Source organism: Somniosus microcephalus, chromosome 2 (assembly GCF_052327205.1).
Source record: "Somniosus microcephalus isolate GS21.2 chromosome 2, FLI_Smic_1.0, whole genome shotgun sequence".
Lineage (NCBI taxonomy): Eukaryota > Metazoa > Chordata > Chondrichthyes > Squaliformes > Somniosidae > Somniosus > Somniosus microcephalus.
The window spans coordinates 303,878,073-303,890,723 of NC_140988.1; the positions used below are offsets into that span (position 1 = coordinate 303,878,073).

General features: G+C 43.2%; 1 protein-coding gene across 5 annotated transcripts in view; it reads left to right on the forward strand.

Annotated features, from left to right (window-relative positions):
- kiaa1328 (KIAA1328 ortholog) overlaps positions 1-12,651 on the forward strand; it is a 388,527-nt gene that overhangs the window by 176,148 nt on the left and 199,728 nt on the right. For 4 of the 5 annotated variants that reach the window (XM_085973909.1, XM_085973903.1, XM_085973924.1 and 1 more), the window contains one exon: positions 11,941-12,137. The exons of the other annotated variant lie outside the window; for it this stretch is intronic. In XM_085973909.1, the coding sequence (XP_085830035.1) occupies positions 11,941-12,137 (197 nt within the window). The remainder of the gene's footprint in view (positions 1-11,940; positions 12,138-12,651) is intronic. 5 annotated transcript variants of the gene reach the window in all.

Below are 12,651 nucleotides of genomic sequence, written 5' to 3' on the forward strand. Positions count from 1 at the left end.
AAGTTGAGTTAGATAACCCAATGGAGCGGGCTAGCACTTGCACGTTTTTTATTTTTGTAACACTGCACAAACAGTTTTACTGATTGTACCAAGTGTTTCTCATCATACTCAATGCTCTGTATTTTTGCCTACTGTGGAATAAAGCAACTTATGAAATGAACTGAATGTCATCCCACCTTTGTGAGATTAAAGGCATACATGTGTTTAAGGCATAGCAATACAGTCCAGAACACGAGGAAGTTTTGCTGTTACACTCCCGAGTCCTGCTACCACGGCAATAGATACAGACCATTTAAGAGAGTGGTGACACCACTGAATCAATGTGATCAGCTCCAATGACAAAACCTCTAACTTCTTAAGTGTCTCTTCAGAACTTTAACCCCTCATTCCTAGTAAAATTTTAGTGAATCTCTTCTGTATCTTTTCCATTGCTTTTATATCCTTTCCTTTGTATAACAAATGCCTACACTGCATAATGCTCCACTAACTGGCATAACTAAGGTTTTGTACAAGTTCAACAATACCTCCATGCTTTTGTATTATGTGCCTTAAGTACAAGACCAAGGATTAGGTTCACCTTTTTTATGGGTTTATTTACTTGCGCTGGCGTCGTTACTAACCTGTGAATCTGTGCATCAAAATCTCAAGTGTAAGTACCCTTTTAACGAGGTAATAAGTGTTAATGACTGCCAATCAATCTCACTGGCACTAAATCAACTATTACAAGTCTGGAGTCTCATTCCTTCAGGTTTTAAATTTTTCAGGAAGATTTTTAAAATGGCAATTTAAAAGTTTTTTTCCTACTTTTCTTTTCTGTCTCTCTTATCTCTCTCTCTCAATCCAGGCTTCCTTTTCCTCTCTTTATTTTTCTTTTTGTACCTGATTTGACATTGAATTCACCCCCTTTAATTCACCCTCCTTCCCAGTCCTTCCTATGTTTATTTCCCAATCCTTAAATCTCATTGGTTCAGAACTTTCAGCAACTTTGTGGGCAAAAGAATTTTGAGCTACAGGTTGCAGGGGCAAGTCTAACTAATGGCAGATGCCGTTAGATGCCCTGCTACAGCAAATTCTGGCCCATGATGATCTTCATTCCCTCACTCTCCATTATTAGCTTGCATTCTTCATCTTAATGGCCCCACTACTAACCTCTTACTACTAATGTGCCTTATCAATTTTTTTCTCCAACTTTCTTGTTCCCATTTAACCGTTCTAACCTCATTTTTTGTAGCTTTTCTATATTCTTTACATTTGTCCTGGCTTGCATTCTTATTATCTGCTCTGTAAACAATATATAAAATGTAACAGATTTGATGTCTGATGTGCATTTGACGCAATATCTATATATATAAAGGAATCGATCTGTCTGTCCTTCTGTCTGTCCTTCTGTCTGTCCTCAGGTGTGCATCTGTCCGGCTATGCGCTCGAAAGTTATATGGCGTACCTATGCGCGCGTTGCCTCCGAAGAAAGCTTACGCTTCCGGGACGCTCGTAAGCGTATTTACTTTTCGGTCGGACGAAAATTGTTCGCGCCTTATGCAAAAAACCTTCAAAATTAAACTCATTATCTGCTAGCATTGATTGACTGACGTCAACGTTCGACCAATCCTGTGCCGTCACGATTGACCAATCCTACAGTACGGTCCCCTGATGGTTGGCCAATCGGTGTGTGTGTGTGTGGGCGGGACTAATCGTTTTCATCTCGGGGATGTGGCAGCCATTGTTTCACTGCCATGACTTCAGCTTCCAGCTCAAACTACTTTGAAAGTTAGTATCTCTTTTAAAAATAACATAAGATTTACCAAAAACATTTTATAAGTACTTTCACTTTCATCTTTCAAGGTATTAAAAGGTAGAAATGTTGCCCGGCAGCAGATTCACACAGGGAGAGAGAGACAGGGCCTGAAAGCCCTTTGATCATCCAGCTTTGAAAAAGTTAGTTTCTCTTTTAAAAATAACATAAGATTTACCAAAAACGTTTTATAAGTACTTTCACTTTCATCTTTCAAGGTATTAAAAGGTAGAAATGTTGCCCAGCAGCAGATTCACAAAGGGACACAGACAGGGCCCAAAAGCCTGGGACTCGATTTAAAATGTTGCCCGGCACCAGATTCACAGAGGGACACAGAGAGGCCCCAAAGCCTGGCACTCGATTTAAACCGCCCGGCCCAAAACAGCCCTGGCAAAGCTGGGCTCCCCCCAGCTATTTTTAATATAAATAGATCTATTCTGAGTTGGTATGAAATTCTTCTTATAAATAACAGCTCATTGAATCAGAAACTTAAAGATAGACAAAGTAGTTTTTTTTTACCATGGATTCATTTCATAATGTTTAAGGATATCTACCATGCTAATTTGACACCGCACAATTTTAATTACAGTGGAATGAACTGGTGGGGTGAATGTCCTTGTCTTATTTTTGCATGTGTTCTGATAAAATGTTATCCCACTCCAGAGCAGCTAAAGTCAGGGCTCCCTGGATGATGAAAGAGATAGAGAATATGATGAAGCAGAAAAAGAGTGCGTGTGACAAATGTCAGGTTGCAAATACACCTGAGAATCACACTATATATAGAAAGGTCAGAGAAGAAGTGAAAAAGAAAGTAAAAGGGGCAAAGAGAGGGTATGAGAATAGAATAGGAGCCAACATAAAAGGTAATCCAGAAGTCTTCTACAGGCATATAAATAGTAAAAGGGTAGTAAGAGGAGAGGTGGGGCCGATTAGGGACCAAAAAGGAGACCTACCTATGCATAGAGGCAAAGGGCATGGCTGAGGTACTAAACGAGTACTTTGCATCTGTCTTCACCAAGGAAGAGGATGCTGCCATAGACATAGTAAAGGAGGAGGTAATGGAGATACTTGATTGGATAAAAATTGATAGAGGAGGTATTAGAAAGGCTGGCTGTACTTAAAGTAGATAAATCGCCAGGAGCGGATGGTATGCATCCTAGGATGCTGAGGGAATTGAAGGAGGAAATCACAGAGGTACTGGCCATAATATTCCAATCCTCCTTAGATACGGGGGTGGTGCCAGAGCACTGGAGAATTGCAAAAAAGGGTGTAAAGATAAACCCAGCAACTACAGGCCAGTCAGTTTGACCTCTGTAGTGGGGAAGCTTTTAGAAACAGTAATCAGGGACAAAATTAACAGTTACTTGGACAAGTGTGGATTAATTAAGGAAATCCAGCATGGATTTGTTAAAGGCAAATCGTGTTTAACTAACTTGATTGAATTCTTGGATGCGATAACAGAGAGGGTTGATGAGGGTAATGCAGTTGACGTAGTGTACATGGATTTCCAAAAGGCGTTTGACAAAGTGCCATATAATAGACTTGCCAGCAAAGTTGAAGCCCATGGAATAAAAGGGACAGTGGCCGCATGGATACGGATTTGGCTAAGTGATGGGAAACAAAGAGCAGTGATGAACGGTTGTTTTTCGGATTGGCGGAAGGTATAGAGTTGTGTCCCGCAAGGGTCGGTTCTAGGAGCACTGCTTTTCTTGATATATATTAATGACTTGGACTTGGGTGTACAAGGTACAATTACAAAATTTGCAGATGACACAAAACTTGGAAGTATAGTGAACAGTGAGGAGGAGAGTGATAGACTTCAGGAAGACATAGACAGGCTGGTGAAATGGGTGCTCACATGGCAGATGAAATTTAATGCAGAAAAGTGTGAAGTGATACATTTTGGTAGAAAGAATGAGGAGAGGACATATAAACTAAATGGTACAATACTGATGCGGGCGCACAAGCAGAGAGACCTGAGGGTATGTGTGCACAAATCATTGAAGCTGGCAGGGCAGGTTGAGAAAGCAGTTAAAAAGGCTTACGGATCCAGGGCTTCATAAATGGAGGCATAAGGTAAAAAAGTGTGGAAATTATGATGAACCTGTATAAAACACTGGTTTGGCCCCAACTGGAGTAGTATGTCCAGTTCTGGGCACCACACTTTAGGAAGGATGTGAAGGCCTTAGAGAGGGTGCAGAAAAGATTTACGAGAATGATTCCAGGAATGAGGGAATTCAGTTACGTTGATAGACTGGAGAAGCTGGGATTGTTCTCCTTGGTGCAGAGAAAATTGAGAAGAGATTTGATAGAGGTGTTCAAAATCATGAGGGGGGTCTGGACAGAGTAGATGGAGGGAAACTGTTCCCATTGGCAGAAGGGTCGAGAACCAGAGGACACAGATTTAAGGTGATTGGCAAAAGAATCAAAGGCGACGTAAGAAAAAACTTTTTTACGCAGTGAGTGGTTAAGATCTGGAATGCACTGCCTGACAGGGTGGTGGAGGCAGATTCAATCACTGCTTTCAAAAGGGAGTTGGATAAGTAAGTTGGAAGAAAGAAATTTGCAGAGCTATGGGGAAAGGGCGGGGGAGTGGGACGAGCTGAAGTGCTCTTGCAGAGAGCTGGCACCGGCTCAAGGAGCCAAATGGCCTACTTTCGTGCTGTAACCATTCTATGATTCCATCAGGATATAAGTTTGCTCACAAAACTGTAATAATGCTTGCATCTTGAGCTGTTTTTCACTGCCTGCATTCAAATACTATAACACAGTGCACCATTCTTTTAGCCTGCAGAATGTAAAGTAATTGGACCAATTCTTAAACTAAAATTGTAAGATTACAATTGTCTTCCCTATTCTTTTGATACCTCTTCTGAAGACAATTATGCATGCTGAAGTACGATTTCTTGGCTGCCAAATGCACTCCTGTACTGTGCCCCAGGTTTTCCAAATGTGAGCCTTGATGGTGAATGTTAGCAGGTTATACAACTGTGAGAAGCATCACAGCCAAGCCCGATTCTGTCCTTGGCTGGTCATGTGCACAAACCTCCCAGCAGAATGATTGAATGACAATTATAGGAGACGGAACCTGACTGACTTTTTGTTTCCTTAACTTCCCAAATCAGAAATGCTGAGGAAAATGATAGCAAACTGACTTAATCCTTCCTTATTTGAGATCAGCTAAATCAGCACAAACTGAATTAAATTCTTCCTTCAAATCCGATTTTTCCTCTTTCTTTCTTTCCACCTCACCTCTGCTGAAGCAGCAACTTGTGCAAAGATATGGTGTGACATGTGGTTTGGACAGGTTGGGTGATTGGGCAGATGCATGGCAGATGCTGTATAATGTGGATAAATGTGAGGTTATCCACTTTGGTGGCAAAAACAGGAAGGCAGATTATTATCTGAATGTCAATAGATTGGGAGAAGGGGAAGTGCAACGAGACCTGGGTATCCTTGTGCACCAGTCGCTGAAGGTAAGCATGCAGGTGCAGCAGGCGGTTAAGAAGGCAAATGGTATGTTGGCCTTCATAGCGAGAGGATTAGAGTACAGGAGCAAGGATGTCTTACTGCAGTTGTACAGGGCCTTGGTGAGACCACACCTTGAGTATTGTGTGCAGTTTTGGTCGCCTTATCTGAGGAAGGATGTTCTTGCCATGGAGGGAGTGCAGCGAAGATTCACCAGACTGATACCTGGGATGGCAGGAATGACGTGTGAGGAGAGATTGGGTCGATTGGGCTTATACTCGCTGGAGTTTAGAAGAATGAGAGGGGATCTCATTGAAACTTATAAAATTCTAACAGGACTAGACAGACTAGATGCAGGAAGGATGTTCCTGATGGCGGGGAGTCCAGAACCAGGGGTCACAGTGTAAGGATAAGGACAGAGATGAGGAATTTCTTCACCCAGAGAGTGGTGAACCTGTGGAATTCTCTACCACAGAAGGCAGTTGAGGCCAATTCATTAAATATATCCAAGAAGGAGTTAGATATATTTCTTAAGGCTAAAGGGATCAAGGGATATGGGGAGAAAGCAGGGACAGGGTACTGAATTTGGATGATCAGCCATGATCTCATTAAATGGCGGAGCAGTCTCGAGGGGCTGACTGGCCTACTCCTGCTCCTATCTTCTATGTTTCTATGTGGTGGTGATTTCTGGTAACTCACCCGAGTGGGCATTGAGTGTTCGGAACAATGGAGGCCTTCACAGTCGTGCCCAAATCAGTCCTGTCCTCCTCTGGCATTAACACATGCACCTCCAACAGGAGTTTTAGGAGCATGAATCCTACATTATATCCCCTATCCTTAAAGAAGGGGTTGTGCTGGACCATTTGTAGTTTCGACAACAAATGTAGCAATATTCAAACTTTTTGCCTTCATAAGGAGCCAGAATGCTAAATATTCATATTGGCTCCATGCATCTCCTATGAGAGAAATGTTAGTCTGTGCCTAAATGGTCTGATGAATTTAATGCTTCCCTCTGCTTTTTTAAAGATTGGGAGTTCTGGGTGATGATCAGTTAGTTGCATCTGGAGAGAAATGGAATGCAGATTGCTTAATATAATGACTGCCATTAAAGTGACTTTGGTGCGTGTATTACAATTACGTTTCAAACAAAAATCAACAAAAGTTGTATTGAGCAAATCAATTCTCCACGCCTTTTTTTGTAAAAAAATAAAATGCAAGATGGAGCAGTTATTATCCACCTTGCTTCATTCATTTATAAAACCTTTAAAAAACCCTTTTAACTTGCTCTTGAACTGGAATTTTCATGGCTTCCTCCTTGTGAAGCCTTTTATGTAGAAATAGAGTTGAAAGAAGCAATATACATGTTATAATGAGGTTTCAACTGTACAAAAACTTTCTGTTAAATACTAGCTGAGCTCTTTGAGAGTCAAGACCAAGTACTGTATTCAGGTCACGTAGGATCAAAGGTGAGAAGATAATTGGATCCAGGTGGAGGAGGAGAGGGGGAGAAGGCATAGAAAGTGACTAGAGGGAAGAGCAAGAGGAGGTTGGGGAGCAGGAATAGGAACGGGACAAGAGGAGCAGGAGAGAATTGCAGGAAGCGATGCGGGAAGGCGGAAGAAAGGTGTTGTTGAGAAAGCCAAACGAGGCTGCTCTGACTACAACTACTCCCTCCTGGGGGTGGGTGGGGGGTGGAGTTGGGGCTGATTTAGTTTGTTACCAGACCCTGACTTTCTGGTCAGTGGTTTTTGGGGGGGCGGTGGGATAGTGAGGAGCAAGTTTCCTGTACTCCTTGGCCAATATTTTGTGCTCAAAAGGAGAGGGGGAAGGAAATTAGCGTAGAGGAGTTGGAGACTACTTTTCTGCTCTGAGGAGCAGGGGAGGAGGTTAAGGACTATCAAGTTCACTGCACTCACTATCCGAGGCTTTCTGTTCGGGTTGGGGGGGTGGTTGCGGGGGGATGAGGGAGCCAAGTGCACTGTACTCTGTGGGACCAGTTTTCTGCTCGATGGGTGGAGGATGGAGCGGAGCTGGTCTACGGCCCAATTTCCTCCTTATTAAGGAAGGGGGAGGAACAGGTTTGTCTACAAGGCCCCGTTGAAGGATTGGCACACTGACAACACATTTTAGGGGTTCACTATCAGGGCAGGTATACTGAGAGAATGTTTTTTCTGTGTGCCACAAAATGGCAGTGATCAAAGTTTCAGTCATGTATCAGCTCATGCATACAAAAGTCAATAGTTCTTGTTATGGGAAGTTAGATTTTAGTATAGTTAGAATTACCTAAAAGACCAGAATGCAAAAACGCTTTTGCTGCACAAATAATTTCAGTGTTTTTGCACTTGCACTTGCATCTGGATGCCAAATTTCACTGCCAAAACATCGTACTTGTGGAGGGCTTGTAAATGCCAATCACAGTGCCACCTATCAGCATAACAGGTACTACAGGTAAATGTTGATACTTTTAAAATGGGTTTTCCCATTGATAAAGCTTGACAAGAGTTTTCAAAGCATTTTCAGATGGAAGGTTGCGACCCACTCAAAATAAGAGATATACCACAGCAGTGAAGATATAATGCATATTTTATTTTTGACAAATTTTAAATGTAGCAGAAGTAGGTCAGGAAATACAATGCTGCAGATATTTGATGCAATACTAACATTTCAATAATTGCATTGTTGTTGATGCATAGTTTTGATTTCCTTTAAAAGGATCATTTATACAGATTACACCTAGCAAATAAAAACAAATAACTAAACATACAACAATGATTTGCACTATATGAGCCCCGTAATATCTGTTTCATTAATGCCAACAAATACAGAAAGTTAGCATGCAGGTACAACAAGCAATTAGGAAGGCAAATGGCATGTTGGCCTTTATTGCAAGGGGTTGGACTACAAGAGTAACAAAGTCTTACTACAATTGTACAGGGCTTTGGCGAGACCGCACCTGGAGTACTGTGCACAGCTTTGGTCTCCTTATCTGAAGAAGGATATACTTGTCTCAGAGGCGGTGCAACGAAGGTTCACTAGGTTGATCCCTGGGACGAGAGGGCTGTCCTATGAGGAGAGACTGAGTAGAATGGGCCTATACTTGCTGGAGTTTAGAAGAATAAGAGGTGATCTCATTGAAACATAAATGATGACAGGGTAGACGTGGAGAGGTTGTTTCCCCTGGCTGGAGAGTCTAGAACTAGGAGGGCATAGTTTCAGGATAAGGGGTCGGCTATTTAAGACTGAGATGAGGAGGAATCTCTTCAGTCAGAGGGTTGTGAATCTTTGGAATTTTCTGCCCCAAAGTGCTGTGGATGCTGAACCATTGAGTATATTCAAGGCTGGGATGGATAGATTTTTGGACTCTAGGGAAATCAAGGGATATGGAGATCGGGCGGGAAAGTAGACTTGAGGTCGAAGATTAGCCATGATCTTATTGAATAGTGGAGCAGGCTTGAGGGGCCGTATGGCCTACTCCTGCTCCGAATTCTTATGTTCTTATCTTACCAAATAAAACTTGGCACCGAGCCACATAAGGAGATAATAGGACTGATGACCAAAAGGTTGGTGAAAGAGTTAGGTTTTAAGGAGCGTCTTAACGGAAGCGAGAGAGCGCTTGAGAGGCGGAGAGGTTTAGGGAGGGAATTCCAGAGTTTAGGGCCTAGACAGCTGAAAGCAAGGCCGCCAATGGTGGACCGATTAAAATATATTAGGCACTAGAGGCCAGAATTGGAGGAGCACAGAGATCTCAGAGGGTTGTTGGGCTGGTGGAGGTTACAGAGGGAGGGGCGAGGCTATGGAGGGATTTGAAACCCAGGATGAGAATTTTAAAATTGACACGTTGCAGGACCGGGAGCCAATGTAGGTCAGCGAGCACATGGGTGAGGCGTGAATGGGACTTGGTGCAAGATAGGATACGGGCAGCAGAGTTTTCGATGAGCTCAAGTTTATGGAGGGTGGAAAATGTAATCTGGCCAGGTGAGCATTGGAATAGTCAAATCTAGAGCTATCGAAGGCCTGGTTGAGGGTTTCAGCAGCAGATGAGCAGGGGCTGAGTCGGGTGATGTTACGGAGCTGTTGGTAATGGAGCGGATATGAACTTATCTTGGAGTTGATAGCTGAGAAACGGAGTTTGTGGCAGGGACCGAAGTCAATGGCTTCAGTCTTTCCAATACTTAGTTGGAGGAAATTTCTTCTCATCTACAAGGAGTCTGACAAATCAGAGTCAGAGCTGAGTGTCATCAGTGTCCATGTGGAACTTGATGTTGGGCTTTCAGATGATGTTGCTATGGGGCAGTACAGAGATGAGAAATAGGATGGGGCCAAGGATAGATCCTTGGAGGACTTCAGAGGTAACAGTTTGGGAGAGGGAAGAGAAGCCATTGCGGATGATACTCTGGCTACGACTTGATAGATAAGAATGGAACCAGGCGAGGGCGGTCCCACTCAGCTGGACGCCAGAGGAGAGGTGTTGAATGAGGATGGTGTGGTCAACCATGTCAAAGGCGAAGGATGAGGAGGGATAGTTTACCACAGTCACAGTCGCATAGGATGTCGTTTGTGACTTTGATAAGGACCATTTCAGTACTGTGGCGGGGCAGAAACCCAATTGGAGAGATTCAAACAGAATTGTGGGCAAGATGGGCATGGATTTGGGAGGCGACAAAACGTTCACAAACTTTGTAAAGGAAAGGGAGATTGGAGATAGGGCGTTAGTTTGCATGGACGGAGGGGTCAAGGGTGGGTTTTTTGAAGAGCGGTGTGATGACAGCAGATTTGAAGGTCATGGGGACAGTACCTGAAGAGAGGGAACCGTTAACAATATCAGCTAACGTGGGGGTCAGGAAGGAAAGTTGGGTGGTTAGCAGTTCGTTGGGAATAGGGTCGAGGGAACAGGAGCTGGTGGGTCTCATGGACAAGATGAGCTTGGAGAGGGCAGGATGGGAGATAGGAGAGAAACTAGAGAAAGATGCGAGTTCAGGGCTAGGGCAGGGAGAAACCTTAGGAGAAGTTTGGCCCGGTGGGCTAAGGGCAGGGAGGGAAAGGGAAGTGGCAGAGGCAGCTGAATGGATGGCCTCAATCTTTGTGACAAAGAAGTCCATGAGCTCCTCGCATGTGTTGCTGGTGGTGAGAAGGCAGGGAAGAGGGGTTTAAGAAGAGAAGCCGGGGATTATCTTTGGATTCCAGGGTGATCCTGGAATAGTGAGCAATTTTGGCAGAGGAGAGCAGAAGCCGATAATGCTTTATGTGGTCCAGTCAGATCTGGCGATAAATGGTTAAACCAGTTGCCCACCATAGATGTTCAAGTCTGCGTCACTTAGACTTCAGGAAATGGAGATGAGGGCTATACCAGGGGGAACGACCAGGGTGAGAAATGGTAATAGTTTTACTGCAATGAAATGTCAGCCTAGATTATGTACTCAAGTCCTGGGGTGGAGCTACAACTCGCAACCTATTGACTTAAAAGGTGAGGTTTCTACCACTGATCAAAAGCTGACACCAGTATCAACAGATATGCTTATAACCTCTACATTTTAAAACAAGTATAAAAAAAATGTGTTTTCATTAATTTTCTTCTTTTAAAGAAGTAATTTAAAAGATTTTGTTTGTGAGCAGAAATTTCCTCCAGCTAAATATTGGGAAGACCGAAGTCATTGTCTTCGTTCCTTGCCACAAATTCCGTTCCCTAGCCACCGACTCCATCCCTCTTGGCAACTGTCTGAGGCTGAACCAGGCTGTTCACAACCTTGGTGTCGTATTCCTCCAGCCCTACAAGTCTGTGCTCCTCCAATTCTGGCCTTTTGTGCATCCCGATTTTAATTACTCCACCCTTGGCAGCCTTGCCTTCAGCAGCCTAGGCCCTAAGCTCTGGAATTCCCTCCATAAACTTCTCCACTAAACTACCACTCTCTCCTCCTTTAAGACGCTCCTTAAAACTTACCTCTTTGTCCATACTTTTGACCAACTGTCCTAATATCTCCTTATGTGGGCTGGTGTCGAATTTTGTTTGACGCTCCTGCGAAGTGCCTTGGGACGTTTTACTACGTTAAAGGCGCTATGTTAATGCAAGTTGTTGTTGCATAGGAACATGAGTAGGCTATTCAGCCCCGCCTTTCAATGAGATCATGGCTGATCTGCGACCTAACTCCATATACCCGCCTTTGGCCCATATCCCTTAATATCTTTGGTTAACAGAAAGCTATCAATCTCAGATTTAAAATTAACAATTGATCTAACATCAATTGCCGTTTGCGGAAGAGAGTTCCAAACTTCTACCACCCTTTGTGTGTAGAAGTGTTTCCTAAGTACCTGCAGTACTGAGGGAGTGGATTGCTCACTCTGAGGTACCGTCCATTGGATGAAATGTTAAACCGAGGCCCCATTTGCCCTCTCAGGCAGAGAAAAAAGATTCCATGACACTGTTCAAAGAGGAGCAGGGAAGTTCTCCCGATAACCTGGCCAATATTTATCGCTCAACCAACATCACTAAAAACAGATTAACTAGTTATTTATCTCATTGCTATTTGTGGGGTATGTATAAATTGGCTGCTGGGTTTTCCACGTTACAACAGTGACTACATTTCAAAAGTGCTTTATTGCCTTTAAAGTGCTTTCAGATATCTTTCCTTTTCTCTATTTAAACTTGGAGATGTGAGTCTGAGATTTAATGACTCTTTTTACAGGTGCTTAAAGTCAGGGGATGATCTTTACCATGGTCATTTGCAACATCAGGAAAGAAACGTTGAGGCATCGACGACAGAACCATGGGAGAGATTAAATGCTGGAAACAAGGCGGTAGAATCTTTTGATCCAGAACTAGATACTTTTCGGGGTACAGCTTCTTTATGCCCTGCTGGAGATCTAAATAGACAACGAATAGGTAATTATTTTATCCTTTTTCCACACATTCAATATCTGTGTCCTCTGTAATAGCTGTTGAGGATCATAATTTTGCATAGGATATACAGCACAGACACAGGCCATTCAGCACAACCAGTCCATGCTGGCGTTTATGCTCCACTTGAGTCTCCTCCCATCTTTCCTCATCTAACTCTATCAGCATAACCCTCTATTCCCTTTTCCCTCATATGCTTAACTAGACTTGCCTTAAATGCATCTATACTATTCGCTTCAACCACTCCCTGTGGTAGTGAGTTCGTCATTCTCACCACTCTGGGTAAAGAAGCTCCTTCTGAATTCCCTACTTGATTTCTTGGTGACTATCTTATACTGATGGCCTCTAGGTTTGCTCTTCCCCAAAAATGGAAACACTTTCTCTCTATCAAAACCTTTCATATTTATAAAGACCTCTATTAGGTCACCCCTCAGCCTTTTCTTATCAAGAGAAAAGTAACACAGCCTGTTCATCTTTTCCTGATAGGTATAACCTCGCG